At 41.7% G+C, this 18,477-nt stretch overlaps 1 protein-coding gene and 2 non-coding genes across 3 annotated transcripts; all 3 read left to right on the plus strand.

Annotated features, from left to right (window-relative positions):
* The first annotated feature begins 1,741 nt into the window (after positions 1-1,741).
* Positions 1,742-9,468, plus strand: ATP5F1B (ATP synthase F1 subunit beta). Its single transcript, XM_058171340.1, has 10 exons — positions 1,742-1,922; positions 4,256-4,438; positions 4,980-5,154; positions 5,890-6,011; positions 6,272-6,456; positions 6,932-7,090; positions 7,259-7,381; positions 7,611-7,823; positions 8,059-8,260; positions 9,248-9,468. Exons 1-10 carry the CDS (start codon positions 1,790-1,792, stop codon positions 9,343-9,345), a joined length of 1,593 nt encoding a protein of 530 aa, XP_058027323.1. The 5' UTR covers positions 1,742-1,789; the 3' UTR covers positions 9,346-9,468.
* Positions 4,481-4,552, plus strand: LOC131193772 (small nucleolar RNA SNORD59). Its single transcript, XR_009154024.1, has one exon. It is a non-coding gene; the product is annotated as a small nucleolar RNA SNORD59 (small nucleolar RNA).
* LOC131193771 (small nucleolar RNA SNORD59) lies at positions 6,133-6,205 on the plus strand. The gene has a single exon (XR_009154023.1). It is a non-coding gene; the product is annotated as a small nucleolar RNA SNORD59 (small nucleolar RNA).
* Positions 9,469-18,477: the final 9,009 nt, after the last annotated feature.

The raw sequence follows: 18,477 nt of genomic DNA on the forward strand, positions 1-18,477 counted from the left end.
ACTGTCATTTGTTGGGGATGGTGTAAGGTCTCCTACTTGGGCGGGGGGGGGATTGGACTAGATGATCTACAACAGGGGTCCCTAACCTTTCGGATCTCAGGGACCACTAAATTCATAATTTTAAATCCCGTGGACCACTAATATGATCTGCTTAATGACCGGATGAGTGGGTGTGGCTAGGTAGTCATGTGACTCAGTGGCCATGACCAACTTGATGTCACTCATGTCGAGGGGCACCTCACCGGCCTCTACTCACCCTCCCCTCCTACCCACTCCTCTCCTGCCTGCCTCACCCTCCCCTCCTACCCACTCCTCTCCTGCCTGCCTCACCCTCCTTTCCTACCCACTCCTCTCCTGCCTGCCGAGGCTTCTTAGAGTCCCAACAGGAAGCAGTTGTTGGAGCTAAGCAGCCACCATGAGAAAGAGTTGTAAAAACAGCTTGCTAAGTTCAAATTGGATCTGACCGAGGAGGCGGCTCAGCAGAAGCACCTCACTGAGAACTAGGAGCATAGGCTTTCCAAGCAGAGGGAAGACCTGCAGGAGTGCAAGGCCAGGTACCGGCATCTGGAGGCTCAGCAGGCTGAGATGGTCAGCCAGTTCCAGGCCATGATGCAGTCCCACTAGAACAAGGCCTTCCAGCTCTTCACCACCAGCAGCACTTCCCTCCAGCCTTCGCCCAAAGCCCCACACCAGGAGGCTGAAACAGCAACCAACACAAAAAGACCCCAAAGTGGGAGACTCTGCAGCAACAAGCATTCATTACACGTATCCAGCCCAGGGGCCATAGTTTGAGGACTCCTGATTTAGTGCAATATAAAAAATGCAAATAATTTTTCTGGGGACACCAAAATTTTCTCATGGATCACCAGTGGTCCATGGACCACCAGTTGGTGACTGCTGATCTACAAGGTCCCTTCCAACTCTGACTATCTATCTAATATACGCCCCATCTTAAACAACTAGCTTGTTTCTTCCTATATAGATATTGTAGCTGTTCATTATCAAATTTACACATATTTGTTCAGAACCCTGCCTGTGTGTTATGTATATGATTTTCTGGAGAGTTAATATTCTTGCATCACAATCGCTTGTACAGTTATATTGGAAACTTAATGACCTAACTTAACTTAGATCAGAACCATATTTTATATCGTTAGTTCATGGTTAACTCTGCACAAGAGCATAACTTTCCAGTTAAATGTAAATCTAATCCGAATAATTCTTAATGCATTCTACGTTTTGCAACGCAATAGCTGCCAGTCGGACACCCCATAATCTCTATGACCTACCAAACTGCCGAAGCTTTCAGTTTACACAAGGACAGACCTAGGGCATCCGTTCAGCCTTCAGTCTAGAAAAAAAGCGCTACCTGTTTTACATTTCTGATCGCTTTTATCTATTCAATTGGTAGAAGTTCCTTTAGAGGCGTGGCTTGTAACATCTGTCCAATTAATAAGCAGGATTCCTTTGAAGCGCATCGATGCCATCCAATAACGAGAGGCCTTTAGCGAAGCGCGTAGCGCACGCCCAGGAAGCTAGCATTTTCGTATTGGGAGAGCTCAGCATATGCCATAGCTCCGCCCTTTGAAGCCAGAGCGAAGCAGAGGCAGTTTTAAGTCTTTTCCAATCAGCAAGTCTTCCAGCGCGTGAGTGACAGGAAGGGTACCCATTTAGACTTTAAAAAGGAAGCCTGCTGACCAATCGCGATCCAGAATTTATTTAGCGAGCCCTTTAGAAAGCGATCTAGGTTGGAGGTAGGGCTGCTCTTCCACTTCGCCGGGTGGCAGCCATGTTGGGGCTCGCGAGTCGCCGCTGCGCCTCTTCGGCCTCCTTTTTACTGAGGGGAGCGCGGGGCGCGTCGAATCCCCTCCAGGACCTGCTGCAGCTTCGGGGAGGGGTGGTTGCCGCTGCCGCCGAGGCCCGTAAGTGGCGGGCGAAACACCAGAGGCAGCTCGAGAGAGGGGTCACCTTGCGGCCTAGTGCTGGTGGTGGTTGGGGGGACCGGCCGTTCGGGAGGGTTCCGGTCCGAGAGAAAAAAGGCATCTGTACCGAGGGTGATGCTCGGCCGGGATGGGAGGCTGGCTTTAATCCTGGCTATATAATACCTATATAATATTATATAAATATATATATAAATATGGCTATATAATATCGGCTCAGTGGCTAAGACGCTTGTCGATCAGAAAGGTGGGCGGTTCGAAGCCCTAGTATAGGTCTCCTGTGTGAGCAGGGGGTTGGACTAGATGATCTCCGAAGGTCCCTTCCAACTCTGTTACTGTTACGTTGCTGCTAACGTCTCTCCGGGGCCGCGCTCGGGGAGTGGGGGGGAGAAGCAAGAGTTCCCGCTTGCCGCTTTGGCCCGCTTGCCTGTTTCTGCTGGGTTCTCGCCGCTCATCGAGCCAGGCGTTTGGCCTGGGAGAAAACCCCCAGGACGCCGGGAGTTTTGATCCGGTGTCTAATAACTGGACGACGTGTTGCCCTTCCCCTGCAGAAACCCCGGACGTTGCTTACGTGTCTCGGCGGCCGCACGGATGGGGGTTTGCGCCACCATAGTTTCCTTCGGGGTTTTGCCCACCCCGTTAGATACGGGGATGGGTGGGAAACGATGCTTTCTGCATGGGCGGGGAAGGCACCAAAGTGCGGCTGTTCTTAGCTGGGGAGGGGGCGGAGGCGGCCCCGGAGCTGTGGCGACACACACACAGACACACCCCGCTTCCGTATAAGACGGCTGGCGACAAGGAAGGCCGCATCGGAAGAGAGCGAGGAAGGCGACCTGGGAACACAGAGCTCGCTTGGTGGGCTCCTTTGCCGAGGACAAACATTTATTTATTTATTTATTTATTTATTTATTTATTTATTTATTATTTAAATTTGTATACCGCCCTTCTCCCGAAGGACTCAGGGGGTTCACAGCCAAGTAAAAAATGAATACATTGTAGATACAATTAAAATACTAATAAAAAACTTATTTGAATTGGCCACAATTAAAATTTAGAGATAAAACCCATTAAAAACCCATAACTTAAGAAAACTAACCCAGTCCAGCGCAGATAAATAAGTAAGTTTTGAGCTCGCGGCGAAACATGACGTCCTTAAGCCCTTAGAGCAGGGGTCTCCAACCTTGGCCACTTTAAGACTTGTGGACTTCAACTCCCAGAATTCCTCCGCCAGCTTCTGGGAGTTGAAGTCCACAAGTCTTAAAGTGGCCAAGGTTGGAGACCCCTGCCTTAGAGGGCATGAGGGAAGCATTGCTGAGCTCTCTGGGATCCTGGACGCCGTTTTGTCATCCCCTTCCTCTTGTGGGTGCAAGTGGCGAAGGTGGAAAGAAGAAAGGCTGCAGCAGCAGAATGGCCAAGCAGGATAAAAAGAGGATTTCCACCGGTTCGCTGAGATGGAGGCATGAATTTATATGGTGCACATAAGATTTTTTAAATTGTGCTGACAAGGATTTAGGAAGGTTTTGCGAGAACTAAGCATGCTGGATCGATCTATGTGGTCGCTAGGAGCAGAAAAACGAATATTCAGCAACGCTCCTGTTTCATGCTTTTATGATCATCGGTTTCATGAGTTTGGGTGGATAAAGATCTTTTAGCATAACCTGGCTGGGGTATTACAATCCAGGCTTTGTGAGGAAGAAATTATTTCATCAGTAATTGGATGGTTGTGAGTCAGGGAGCTATTTACACCGCCCTGAGTCCTTCGGGAGAAGGGCAGTATAAAAATCGAAATAAATAAATAAATAAATAAATAAATTTAGGCATCTGCATTTTGAATTTTTTCAGAGCCTATTTGGTCTGTGAGAATTCCAGTTGTGATAAGGTTTCCTTCAAGGGAGTGATATGGTTATTGATCTCTCCTGGATGGTCACTGCAAAAGCCTGGCCTTCTATATAGCTCATACAGGTGTCTCATAAAAGTTATTTCTAAGTTTTTGTTTAAAGCTTGGTACTAATGTATTCTTAGAATAAAATCCCTTCAAAACATTATGGAAAACCTGAGACTCATTTTCCTCCAGAGTTCTGTATGTGACCAAAAAAAATATCTATCTGAATTGCTGCTTCGAGTGATTTTATATAATTGGCAGAATTATTTATAAAATGTATGCTGCCCAACTCGTGACAACTCTGGGAATAAAATTACAATTGAAGTTATCTTAGAAAGAGGAAAATCTCAATCTTACATCTTTTTCAGGAAGTGGGTGTGCTTATAAGTTGCTGATTGTGATTGCCTGCTGATGGTTGTACTTTCTTTTGTAGGCCGGAACTATGCTGCACAAACCTCTCCTGCAGCTAAAGCTGGAGCTGTCACTGGACATATTGTGGCAGTCATTGGTGCTGTGGTTGATGTCCAGTTCGATGAGGCCCTGCCACCAATCCTCAATGCCCTTGAGGTACAAGGCAGAGATACACGCTTGGTGCTAGAAGTGGCTCAGCATTTAGGTAAATTTCATTGATCAACTTGGCTTTCATTCTGTTAATGCTCCTTGTGATGATAAATAAAAATGACTTTCGTTCTTCTGAACATAATGAAGTCATATTTATGATCTGAAAAGGAAGTCTCTTAATCAGAAAGCTTTTGGATCTGAGGCCAAGTAGGCTAGCATTATTGATTGATATTTTGGACCAGTTAAGTTTTATGAGCCTCCTGTTATGTTATGTCTCCAAAGCGCTCAGATAAAAGAATACTTAAAATTTTGCATGTCTAACTGGGCATTCATACCAGTTAATTGTTTATTAAATTATTTCTGTTAATTTTTTGACTGCATGAACTTCATGCATCTTTAGAGCTGGTATTACCTACATAATAAAAAACACATTGTTTTATAAACAACCTTCTACCAACTTTCCTAGAAGCTATTTGCATTCTTTATTTTTACACATTGGTAAAAAATAACTTTTGAAATTACAGAGTATATTTCTGTTGGTCAAGCATTATTTCAGGGCAAAGGCCTGAAGTTCTGTTGCATTTCTTCTATTGCAGGTGAGAATACTGTTCGTACCATTGCTATGGATGGTACTGAAGGTTTGGTGAGAGGCCAAAAGGTTTTGGATTCTGGAGCACCAATCAGAATTCCTGTAGGACCTGAAACCCTTGGCAGAATCATGAATGTGATTGGAGAGCCAATAGATGAAAGAGGTCCAATAAAGACCAAACAGTAAGCACAAATTTGGGGGAAGACTGAGAGGCAACCATCATTCATTATTTGGATGGCCTTATTTACCTGGTGTTCCTCTCCGCTAGAAAACTATTTCAACCATAAAATCAAAGTCAGTGAAATGGAAAAAGAGAGACAACATGTGTACCTACTGATTTTCATATCACTTCCTAAACGTTTGAAGGGACAAGAAAACTTAATTTTGCACATATGTGGCATCTGAATTATTTAACAAACTGGGAAAAATGGTCTGAGATGAGTTCTAGTGGATGGTTCAGTGAAAATGTTGACTTAGTATATAGTTGCAGTTGACAAGAATATTCCATACTAGGGATAATTAGAAAAAAATAAACATGCCAACATTAAAATGAAATGGAAGGGCCTCTGGTGGCTCAGCAGACTAAGTCTGTTATTAACACAGCTGCTTGCAATTACTGCAAGTTCAAGTCCCACCAGGCCCAAGGTTGACTCAGCCTTCCATCCTTTATAAGGTAGGTAAAATGAGGACCCAGATTGTTAGGGGGGCAATAAATTGACTTTGTATATAATATACAAATAGAATGAGACTATTGCCTTACACACTGTAAGCCGCCCTGAGTCTTCGGAGAAGGGTGGGATATAAATTCAAATTTAAAAAAAATGGCACTGATATATATGTCTACATTTAGGGAACTGTATAGTTTTGGTCTTCTTGGAAAAAGATATACTTAATATATGATCAATCGCTTTTTTCAGGTTTGCTGCTATTCATGCTGAAGCACCTGAATTTGTGGAAATGAGTGTTGAACAGGAAATCCTTGTGACTGGCATTAAAGTTGTGGACCTTCTTGCCCCATATGCAAAGGGTGGTAAAATTGGTAAGTTAAGTGAGGTAGAGAAGGGTGACCAGTTGTGTTTCTGCAGCTTTTTTGCCATAGCATGGATTTTAAATCATTAGCAGTCTCAATGTTTTACATACAACTTATGTTAGCTGTCTTTCCTTCACTGATGAGTAAAACTCAATGACTTTCGTTCTTCTGAGATTGCTGAAGCAATTCATCTTCTGAGAAGGAAAATGAGAAATTGTAGAGGAGCTCTTAATCATTCTCTGGTACTAAAGCAGCTTTTTTTTCTTCAGGTCTGTTTGGTGGTGCTGGTGTAGGCAAGACTGTATTGATCATGGAGCTGATCAACAACGTTGCCAAAGCTCATGGTGGCTACTCAGTATTTGCTGGTGTTGGAGAAAGAACCCGTGAAGGGAATGATTTGTACCATGAAATGATAGAGTCTGGTGTCATCAATTTGAAGGATACCACATCCAAGGTGAGCAAACAAGTCAGGGTCTAGCTGTGGCCCTAAACTCCAAAAGTGCGATATGGTTTGGCTGAATCTGCTGTCTTGCTTGCACCAGAAATTGGCCATTATTCTTAAGGGCATGCAGTTTTGAATTTCCACTGTTGATCTTGGGTCATGCGTTGACAATACCAAAGAAAATTTCAAGGGCTGACGGAATTTCTAGTGCACCAGGAATATTTTGAACAAAATATGAAGTGTACATATCTTAGACAGTCACTCTATGAAAGAATTACATAGGCTGGAAGAAAAGTATATTATTAGAAGTAAATCCCATTAAATTTCAGAAAGACATTAGAGTTGGTAGAATAATCAGCTAGGATATTTCTGGGTATGTATCATAATATACCAATTTATTGCTATGGAGCAGAAAAGTTTTAGCCACACGCTAATGAAATGAGACAATTAACGAAGTGTTACTTTAAGTTTCTTTGCTCTCCCATAGGTTGCTCTCGTTTATGGGCAGATGAATGAGCCACCTGGTGCTCGTGCCAGAGTTGCTTTGACAGGCTTGACTGTTGCTGAATATTTCAGAGATCAGGAGGGTCAAGATGTGCTGCTCTTCATTGATAACATCTTCCGTTTCACACAGGCTGGATCTGAAGTAAGCTTTAAACCAACTTGTCAGTCAAAGGAAAACGGTTTAATAATATTAAAATAGGGATCTTCCCAAATTGTGGGCAAGAGAAGCATAGATGCATTGTCTGAGACTTTCTGTATCGTAAAAGAAGCAATTTTGGCAAGTGCAGAAGATTTTAATCTTCTCTTCCAGGTATCCGCCTTGCTGGGTAGAATCCCCTCGGCTGTGGGTTATCAACCTACTTTGGCTACTGATATGGGTACCATGCAGGAAAGGATCACAACAACGAGAAAGGGATCTATCACCTCTGTGCAGGTAATTTTCTATAAATGTTGTTTCTCCGATGATATTGTCTACCAGTTCAGGGTGTACTATGTTACTGTCTCATTTCTGGAAGGCAATTCTCTTTTCATCTCTATTCCCCATGGGATCTGATGGAATTGCTCCCCTGTTATATAAATAGCTATGCAAAGCTGCTGATGGTTAGCATTAAAACTGTCTATGCAACTGGACTGTTAATGTAGTAAATTTTTTTTCCCCCAAGGCCATCTATGTACCAGCTGATGACTTGACAGATCCAGCTCCTGCGACCACATTTGCTCACTTGGATGCCACCACTGTCCTGTCTCGTGCCATCTCAGAGCTAGGCATTTATCCAGCCGTAGATCCTCTGGACTCTACTTCACGTATCATGGATCCTAATATTGTAGGACAGGAGCATTATGATGTGGCCCGTGGGGTGCAAAAGATCTTGCAGGTGAATTGGGGTGTGTGTGAAAACCATGGAATTCTAACTTAGGAATTAGTGAATGCTTTTTGTATTCTTTTTTAATTGTGTATGTAGAATATTAATACATTTTTATAGCAAGTGTGATATTGCTAACCAGCAACAAAGCTGCTTGGAAGAGGTAGAATGTAGATAGGGTGGCAAGTGGCTTGATCCACTCCATGGTGCCCTTGGTGTCTCAACTCACCTGCAGTTTCCTCTCTAGGACTACAAGTCCCTCCAAGACATTATCGCTATTTTGGGTATGGATGAATTATCTGAAGAGGATAAGCTGACTGTGGCACGTGCCCGTAAGATCCAGAAATTTTTGTCCCAGCCCTTCCAGGTGGCTGAGGTTTTTACTGGCCATATAGGCAAGCTGGTGCCTCTGAAAGAAACAATCAAAGGATTCCAACAGATTCTGATAGGTATGTATGGCAACTGGAAATGAAACCCTCTGAAGCTGATGGCCGTCTTGTTGCCATCTTTTCTGATTGCTCATTTTCCCTATTCTAGTTGCAAGGTAACTACTGCACTACAATCTAATTGCTTTTCAGATGTAATGTAGGCATTTTTCCAAGTAATCGTCTAGTGATTACTGTCAACATTTTTCCATTCAAATCTAGGAAAATAGCCTTCTGTATTGAAACTACAAATAATTACAGGTAGTCCTCAATTAACAACCCCTTGCTCAGTGAGAGTTTGAAATTATGACACTTCAAATTTTCAATTTGAAAATTGAACATCTAAGGACATGATTATGATGCAGGCGCTTGGCAGCCAGTTTGCAATTACTGATGGTTGCAGCATCTTGCAGTCACGTGATCACTGTTTGCGACCTTCCCAGCCAGCTTCCCACAAGCAAAGTCAATTGGGGAAAGATGGCAAAGAAGTTGCCATCTCAAGTTGCCCTTGATGCTTTTTCTCCTGAGGAGCCCGGCTAAGGAGTACAAGGTCCCAAGAATCTTGTACTCTGCTCTGTGCACACATGCCCACAGCAGCCATCCCCAACCTCTCCATGCTCTGCCTTGCCACACAGCCACGTGTTCACCAAACTGCTTGCAAACTGTCTGGGACTTGCAGGCAGTTTTACTATTGGAAACTGGCAAAAAGTAATGAAGAGGTCCTCATTTAATGACTGACAAATCTTCACAGTAATGGAAGCAGGAACTACTGGGTTTGCCATTAAGCGATGTGGTCACATAACATTGTGCTTTATATTCGCATCACTTAGTGATGGAAATTCCATTCCCAGTTACCATCATTAAGAAAAGGCTATCTGTACAGTTAAACCATGGTGCTCAGTTACTATTTGTTATTTAGATGTTGATAGAATGGGCAAAATGGGCATGTAGTTGTGATCTGTTTCTTCTTAACAATTTTACTGATTCCAGTTTTCTACTTTGTCTCTGCAGGAGAATATGACCATCTCCCAGAACAGGCTTTCTATATGGTGGGGCCCATTGAGGAAGCCGTGGCCAAGGCTGATAAGTTAGCTGAAGAACTCTCATGAGTTGACCTTTGAGACAAATCTTGTATGTTTTCAAATGTCCAGTGGTCCCACCTCACAGTTCTTGAAACTCTTGGAAATTTCTTGAAAATATTTAAAAGTTTCCAATAAACCCATCTGATGCGATTATAGAAGTAGTTAATGGTACTGTTGCAGCAAGAAGAGAAGCTATAGCTTTGAAGCAGACCAAATTTGTTGATTCTGGGTTCACTGACCAAGAGTAAGGCATTCTCGCTGACCATATTGGAAAGCAATGTTGTGCTTCTTAATTCCAATGTGGTGATTGCCCAGAGTATTCCACAGAGAGAATTGATGTGAACTGAATTGATGCAGAAAATTCTTCTACACTGTAAAGATCATTAAGTGCTGGCACTTACTGATTGATTCTTCTTCTCCTAAGCATTTGCCAAATAAAGCAGATTAGTATAGTTAATATGCTGGCCTACAGCCAGCCATTCATGCAGGCTGAGATTCCTTGGACAGCAGTCCAGAAATGCCTCTGAATATTCTAGATAGTGTGCATTTAAATTTTCATCTCTCAGAACAGGCGTGTTTGCTATGAATTCCAAAACACTTCAGTTTTTTGTAGGCAGTTTCACCCAGGCTTTGTCAAGTAAGTGCCATGTTCTCTAATGCAATTGGATGCAACATGGAAGGTTGGAATGGAAAGATTTCGGCTCCATAAGTCTTTGAATAGACCATTATTGAAAGAGTGCTCAAATGTTGCTAAATCTTAATCCTAAAACAGAATCTAAAGATGCATTGACACTCAAACCTTCTGTATTTCCACAACTTTGTATCAAGTCACAACATTGCCTATTTGGTTTTGGTTTAATATACTCCCAGTTCAGTAGTATGTAAGGTTAACATAACTACGTAAACCTAAAAAGAAGTTCCCACTGATATCTGATGCAACGAGATGTTTAAAAGAGGTAGTATCCACTTTGGCTTTTTCAATCTTGAGTTAGCTTTGGTTTTTAAGTACTTAAGCAACTTCCTCCTGAATCTCCTTATCTGACTCCCACACCACACAGAGATGTGTTTCTCTTTCCCTTGCCTACCATGGCTGTTGAGGTTTCCTTTTGGAAGGGCAAGGGACAGCAGTTCCCTTTTCTCTGCCTGCCATAAGGAGACTGGGCAACATTAACCTTGATGTGGTTGCCATGTCTAAACAATTTGTCATCAGACACTCATTTTAAAGGCGTTATGCCTTGATGCTCAAAGAAAGAATAGAAATCGATAACTTGCTGTAAAATGGAAGTAATTGGGATTAATCGGCTAAGGCTCGAGGGATAAGTAATTGCTCTAGTATCAATTTCTCAAGCTTATTGCTCTGTTTATGTCTGGCAGTGTTGGGTTACAGAATTTCCTGATACCTTCTCAAAAACACAAAAGTTTGTCAAAAGTTAGTTGCAATGAAGGGAACTAAAGCAAGTAGGGCTTTTATTAGAAAAAGACTTTTTCAGAGGGTCGTTTTATGGTTGAGAAGTCTTATCAAACGTAGATGGTGTTCTGCAAAATTGAGACTTGATAGTTATGTGCTATACATGTCTACCCTGCTGCAATTAGAATTGACAAAGATCCGTGGGAAAAGTTACAATAAACATTGGGGACAATTATAACAAAATCACATCGTTCATACAGAAGAGAGATTTCTAGTTAACCTAGCTTGTGTTATGGTGCAGGGCAGTTATGAATCCTGTCTTGGATTTGATGTATTCTGTACCTGATTAGTTTTGGTTAAACTGATCAAACCATGCAATGTGTGAAGCATGGGATAGTCTGCTCAAGGGAAGTAGATTTCTTTCAGTTTAGGATTATGCTAGAATTAACCTTAAAACATGCATACTTGCTGTAGGAGTGCCTTTTCTATTTTTTTTTTAACAGAAGTTATTCTATAATGCAGAACTGCCCAGTACTTAATTAAATGCCACATACGGGATATTATGCCAGGCTTTACATTTTGTAATTTATATTTTTTGAGAATTTAAAAACTATATATTTAATATTTGGAAATATTATGATTTTATTTTTGATACCCTGACATGCTGTCATTTCCCATTTTGCCTTTTAATTTTTTTATTAATTTACCAAAATATAAAATACAAAAATATGAAAATAATTGGAAAGTAAGAGAAAAAGAAAAACATTGACTTCTAACTCTTTAGTGCAGTAGAATAAGATAACATACAGCCTCAATTTTTAAATTTACATAGTAATATATATTAATTGTTTTTATAACAAACTTACCAGGAAGACCCTATTTCATTTTTTCCCCACCTCAAGCACAAAATCAGAAGCAGTTTCCAAATGGAAACAAAGCTAGGTGTATTTTTTAATTAAAACAGGCAATTTATCTCTGCTAACTCCCATCAGTTTTTGCAATCAGTAGAATTAAAGTATCTTTCTATCTTTCATGCATAGAGTATTCTTGCTGCTTTCAGTTTATACAGTAGTACCTTGGTACTCAACTGCTTTGTGACTCCTTAGTACTCGATGCATTTTGATGTAAAAATTTCATCCTGGTATTCATCATTTGTTTGATATTCAATGCACAAGCTAGAACTTACTGGTATCAGCTGCCTTATGACTTACTACATCATTCCTTATGGGAAAAATGTGTTCGGTATTCATCAGTTTTGGTACTCTCACCTCCCAGAACCAATTAATAATGCATACCAGGGTACCACTGTATAATATCAAAATTTCAATTTTTTTTTCAAGTTCTTTGTCCATTAAGTCCATATTCACTTTGAGACCCTTGGGTATTAAGATGCGAATCCTACTCCAATACTTTTTTGCTTTGTAACAAGTCCACCAGAGATGGTAAAAGGTTCCTTTACATTTACATTTCCAGCATGCCTTTCAAATACCTTTATACATTTTTGACCACTTATCCAGTGTTAAATACCATTGGCACATCATCTTATAAAAAATTTTTTTTTAAATTATAATTTAATGGAAGTTTTAAACCCTTTGTCATATTTTCCAATTGTTCAAGCATCATATCCAAAATTATTTGCCCACTGAACCATACAATGTTTCATGTATTCATTCGTCATACTTCTGATTCCAACTCTTCTTTAAATTTGGGGGTAGGTTCACCGTGATTGAAAAATTATTAGACCATAGGTCCACCAATCTAACCTTGCCAGCCTTTCTTTTCTACAAAAAGCTTCCTGGTGCAATGCCTTACTTTATTCCAAACCCTTGGGATGCCATGTCTACCAAAGTGGTTGTTGAAACATTTATTTTAAACTTGTATCATAAGTAAGCATGTCGTCCAAATCTTAGTTCCTGGCTCTCCAAATCAAGTAACTTATTTTGGAGAGACCCATTCTTTAAACCAGCCAAATAGCAAGCATCAAAATACTATTTCAAATCTAGTAAACCCAAACCTCTTTCTTGAGTATCTTGCAATAATTTATATCTAATTTGTTTTTTCCTCTAGCCATATAAACTTATCCATTTGCCAAGTTTTCAAATATTTTTGATGCCATGTGACCTGTTGAAATCGTATTGTTTTATGCAGCGCACCTTGATGGTCACCTTTGTGTTTAACTACAACAGTAGCTAATTTCCTGACTAGGATCAGCTGGATGGGACAGGTTATCTGCAATTGACTTAAATCAATAACTTAACTCCAGTATGGGTCAACCAATCCTTTGGGACCACCCTTTTCCCATGAAACTCACACCCAATAGGATTCTTCTTGGCACTACTGGCATAGCAGATCTAACCACATTAATCTTGCAATTTTACATACTCCAGCAGCAGAATCTTCTTGTATACATTGCAGTGGCTTCCATTGCAACCTAGTGGTCCTGGAAAAGATCCAGTTTTCTTTTAGTAGGGGTGGCCCTACTTTAGTATTCCAGGCCAGGGGTGTCAAACTTGGGTTGTCACAGCAGCATCACAAGCCCTATTGGGATTTTTCCCCCCTTCACTAAACCGGGCATTGGTGTGGCCAGCGTACCTGCGGGCCACAAGTTTGACAGCCCTGTTCTAGGCTCTGCATCTCTTGTCCTATATTACAGCTAAAATGAACCTAAACAATAAAGAGGCTTTGCAGGATGCCAAATAATCACTCTTGAAGAGCTGTTCAGCTAGAGTCTAGACAATCAGCAAAGACAGGTGACAGGCGCTGTATTTTTTACATCATATCAACGTGTTCTCTTTTGCAATCGCATGGCCTGGGGCATAAGAACATCAACTACAGTACAGCTTACTAGTGAGGATGTCGAAGTAGTGATGTAAGCAGGTGGGTATTCCTGGTAGTTGCCATTGAATATGGGCTAAAACAGGAAAAGGGAATTCTATGCAAATGTTGCTGAAGTATAATTTGATATACTGTCACTATGGTCCACGATGCTGGGACTTCTGGGAACTGCAGTTCTGACTTGAACTCTCATCTCTCTGGAATAATTACTTGATTCTGATCAAGTAGCTGACCTTGGCTGAGCTAGAAAGCCAAGTGGGATTAATGTTGATTAATATTTGGATAGGAGAAATACTTTGGCCACTTAATGAGAAGGAAGGACTCAATGGAGAAGAGCCTAATACTGGGAAAGATTGAGGGAAAAAGAAGAACGGGACGACAGAGAATGAGGTGCCTGAATGGAGTCACTGAAGCAGTAAGGGTGAGCTTAAATGGACTCCAGAGGATGGTAGAGGACAGGAAGGCCTGGAGGAACGTTTTCCATGGGGTTGTGATGGGTCAGACACAACTTTGTAACTAACAACAACAACAGGAGATTTCAGAATTGTAGGTTAAGGGTTTGCCTAAAAAGGATGACAATAAACCACTACTGCATGTCTGTTGGGAAAACTATATCAATATGTCGGTGAACTTAACCAGGAGTAGAACTCAAAGGAGACTTGATCAGTAAGAAAGTGAGCCATAAAGAGTAGCAATCCTTGAGTGGCTGCCAAAAAAAAAAACTTAAGTAGAAAAGCCCATTGGGTTTGAAAACCATGCAAAGCACTGTTGGAAGAAATATCCATCTGGGTTCAGTTCCAAGTGGGGACAAAGACACTGGAAATATGGAGGCTGCTTGGAAAGATGGTTTAATGGTGGTCAGGATCACATGGCTTGAGATCCTGAACAGAAAAGGGCGAGATCCTGTGTGCTCCCTGGTTTTATGCTTTTTCTGAGCTTTGAACTTTCTGGGGCACAGGAAGAGTACCCTGATTGGCTGTCAGACTCCCAGGGGGTGGGGGTCTTAGCTAGCCTTGTAGGTTGTCCCTCAAGCTTGCCTGAGCCTTGCCATGTGGTGAGTTTCTGTTCTATTGTGTTGCAAATGATGGGGGGATTGAGTGAGCTTGGCTGAAGCCTTAATTGCCCATTGACAAAGGTGGGGAGTGGCAGGAAGTTGCTTTGACTTTAAAACATGTTTCTCCATTTCTCATTCAGGGAAATATATTCTGCCTTTTAAATATTTTCTAAAATATTTTCATTCTTCTAGGAGGGGGGTGGGTGCTAAATTCCTACAGCACCAGGCTACAATCTGCTTTGTTTAAACTGTGTTGCAACATCTCAGCTTGCATGACTAGCAGATGGTAGGTTGCGTTGTACTGAGCCCAGCAATTGGGTGAACTGCATAAACCACAACTGAGTCAACTATTTGTGGTGGTTTACTCATACATCACAGCTTCTCACCTTTGAAAAAGAATAAGTGAGAATGGCCTTCCCTTTGGAAGTGGGGGGTCATGAAAGACTGGGATGTGTGGAGATAGCTTACTGTGCCCTGACATCCTCCTGATGGATTTGTAAAAAAAATGCTCTCCTTTTGTTTCACCAGTCACTGTAGAGCAGAGCAAAAGGTTGTCATCTGCATATGAAGGATGCTTGGCATTTAATTGCGCTTTCTTTGTGTAAAAAAGGGAGGAGATACGATAAAGCAATTGCTGAAAGGAAAGAGTTAGCCAAGATGCTGTTTCCTTAGTGCAAGGCAGGTGGAGATGGAGGCAGGAAAAGTCCAAGTAATTGGACTTTTGGAGCAGAATGACACTTTCTTGTCTTTGCTTATGCATATGGGATGGTCTTCCTGGTGCCCTCGGGAGAGGGAAAATAGAGCTGGATCTTGGAGGAAGGATACAGGCTTTCTGTTAAGTGCCAGGACTGGACGCAAATTCACACGGGAGTTCAAGAGGAGAATTGAATGCAAGCTGCTCCCTTATCTTGCCAAGTTCCTTTATCTGGAATCTCCAACATCACCGCTCCTTGCTTTGTGAGTCTGAAGAATGACATGCACTTCCAGGATATCTGATGAATATTCCCTCTGGTTAGCCTTTATATATACATGATCAAGCTGAATACACCACATTGAATACTATCACTTTCATGTGGGTGGGGGGTGCCCCCCCCCACATCAACTTCTTTGAGAAAAATTGTTGACATTACTCCCAAAGAGAGTGCCAACTTATGTCTTCAGGCTACACGGAGCCTATGCTGAGGCTCAAAGATAATTCTCACCCATGGCTGGCTCACTGCTTCTTGCCTTGGGTCTGGCATCGTTCACTAGCAGGGTATTTACAGTATTTCAATGCAGTAATGCCAGCTTGCTGGAAGCATCGCTATTTCCACTGATGAAACCGGATTAAGCATCGTTTTTTGTGATCCTTGGAATATAGGATAAAGCATCATCACATTTTTTAAAAAAAACAAAACCCAAACAATAAAAAGTAACAATAATAATAATAATAATAATAATAATAATAATAATAATAATAATAATAATAATTAATAATAATAATAATAATAATATTTTAATTTGTATACCGCCCTTCTCCTGAAGGACTCAGGGCGGTGAACAGGCAGATAAAATATAAATACACACAATAATTAAAAACATCCCTTAAAAAACTAATTTAAATGCCCAAAATGTTAAAAAACGTACTCCCCCGTAAAATAACAAAATTTTAAAAACCCAAAATATGCAAATATGCAGGACCTTGTACATACAAGATTTATACAATTTCAGATATGAAAACCATTTACATCCTGCAAATGCCAGCATGGGTGTCCAGCAAGGAACCGCCTTAAACCCCATTTTGCCATCCCTCCCTTTCTTCAATTTCCCCATCATTCCCCCAGCTCCCTTTCTGCTCTCTCCCCCTTCCCAATTGCACCATATGTACAATAATGTCCTGATCCATATGACCTCACTCTGGCTTTGGTCCTATAGAGAGAGCCCTTCCAGGACCAACAGCAGTGACTTATGTCAATTGATTGCATTATTGAAGTAACCAGGGACAAATATATCCCTTCCACCATGGGGGTGGATGGGTTAAATGCGTGTTAAGTATTGTGAAGGCTTAAAAGACAGTTAAATGTTGTCTTTTTAGTGAAAAAAACAAGAGTGGGTGAATCTAGGTGTTCCTTGAAAGGTAAAAAATGGTTCTGAGGCTACATGGGCTGCTCACACACTTTTTTTTTTTTTTGAAGAAAGGAATCATATCTTTTTAAAATAAAAATTGTAAGGCTTTTCATTTGAAGACTTCTGCACTGTTGGGACCTATGCTTCTAACCACAGGTAGGTCTACTATGTGTGTGTGTGTGTGTGTGTGTGTATCTATACACACACTGCAAAAATCTGGACAGTCATTAACATCAGCAACATGTTTGAGCTTTCTATATCACTTTACTGCCAATTATGACCATTCTGATTTTTTTTTATCTCCCTGAGATAAACCAAAATGTCAAGAAAGAGACGTGACAGTGCTCTTCTATGAGGTGGTCTCCGGCATCCGATTGTCTAGATCAGATAAATCCCATTTGCTTACCGAGATTTGTAACTGTGAATAGCCACGTGCTGTATTTCTTCATTTGGTCTAATAATTTTTGAAAGCAAGCTGACTTAATGAAAACCACCATAATTAAATTATGCCTCTCCAGAAGAAATACTTCTTTTTGTCTGTTCTGAACCCATCATAAAAGAAGCCGGTGAGGTGACCGTAAACTCTTGCATTATTAAATAGGGTGGAAAGCCATATTCTATAAACTTCTAAATGTACAATGTTAGAAATGCATCTTCCCCCCTCCCTCCCTCCCTCTCTTCCTCCCTCCCTCCCTCCTCCCTCTCCCTGGAGAGCTGCTGCTCTTAACAGTAGGCGATACTGCACTGCATTAGACAGCTCTAGTTCTGTTTGAAACAGCAGCCTCCTTTTGCTTTTCTCTGCAGAGCAGATTAGTTCGCCCCGCAACTAACTGCAAGCAACTGCCCTTCTCAAAATGGTCTGATTGGTGCAAATTTTGACGTGGCTAATGTGAGAGTGCTGGTTGGGCTGGCCTGCGTTTGTGCGGCAAACGCACACAATCTCATCGGGCAAAAACATAAGACGCTGGGATTGCTGTTCCATGCTGTCTCAATATGGATATAGCCACCGGTCATCAGATCCAACATCCCGTTTATGCCTTTTGCTCATTCCTGTTCTTTGCAAAAAAATCTGCAGCTCTCCAAGGGTCTTCTTCCTTCTTCCCTCTTAGGGAGTTGCTAGGGTACCAGCTAACCGCCAGGGCAGCCCTCAACCTACAGTTCTGCCTGGTCTCTGTGAAATCCTGGCTTATTACAGGCAGAGCTGTGGGGTGCCACGTGGTTCTCTTCCGCCTCCACTCCCCTTTAATTAGCAAGATGAGGCGGCCTGCGTCATTCCCATCCGTGGGGAGAGGTCAGGGTGCACTGTCTTCAATGCAGCAGCAACAGAAAAAGCGAATCTGTCTTTTCTTTTTCTCCCCCCCCACACCCCCCCTTCCACCTCCAGTTTCTGAAATCTTCTCCGCTGAGCACCAGAAGAATAAGAGAAAGCGTCCTCTGTTAATTACTCTTCCCCCACCCCCACCCCTTGTCCGTGAGGAAATGGCAGAGAGGAGGAGGAGGAGGAGGAGGAAGAAATGAAAAGGATGCTAGCTCTGAAGTGTATGTCAGAATTGACGCACATTTCCTTTATTTATATTCCTCTAGTTCATTACTTTTTGTCCCTGGGGATGTTGGTCCTTAGAACTTCCCTACTTCCCAATCAGTATAATTCAGCAAAATAATGGAAGGCATGACAATTGGGGACAATATGTACCTGTGACCGATGAAACTATTTGGTGTAAGACAGAGGAGGGAGTTGTTGTTTTCTCTGAGACTC

The sequence above is a fragment of the Ahaetulla prasina genome, chromosome 2 (genome assembly GCF_028640845.1).
Source record: "Ahaetulla prasina isolate Xishuangbanna chromosome 2, ASM2864084v1, whole genome shotgun sequence".
Taxonomy (NCBI): Eukaryota; Metazoa; Chordata; class Lepidosauria; order Squamata; family Colubridae; genus Ahaetulla; species Ahaetulla prasina.

What these genes read in the sequence shown, in the direction of transcription:
- ATP5F1B (XM_058171340.1), top strand. Translation starts at nt 1,790, where the DNA reads ATGTTGGGGCTCGCGAGTCGCCGCTGCGCCTCTTCGGCCTCCTTTTTA. An exon ending in TGCCGCTGCCGCCGAGGCCC is followed by an intron (nt 1,923 to 4,255) that starts GTAAGTGGCGGG and finishes TTTCTTTTGTAG; the next exon opens with GCCGGAACTATGCTGCACAA. An exon ending in ATTCCAACAGATTCTGATAG is followed by an intron (nt 8,261 to 9,247) that starts GTATGTATGGCA and finishes TTGTCTCTGCAG; the next exon opens with GAGAATATGACCATCTCCCA.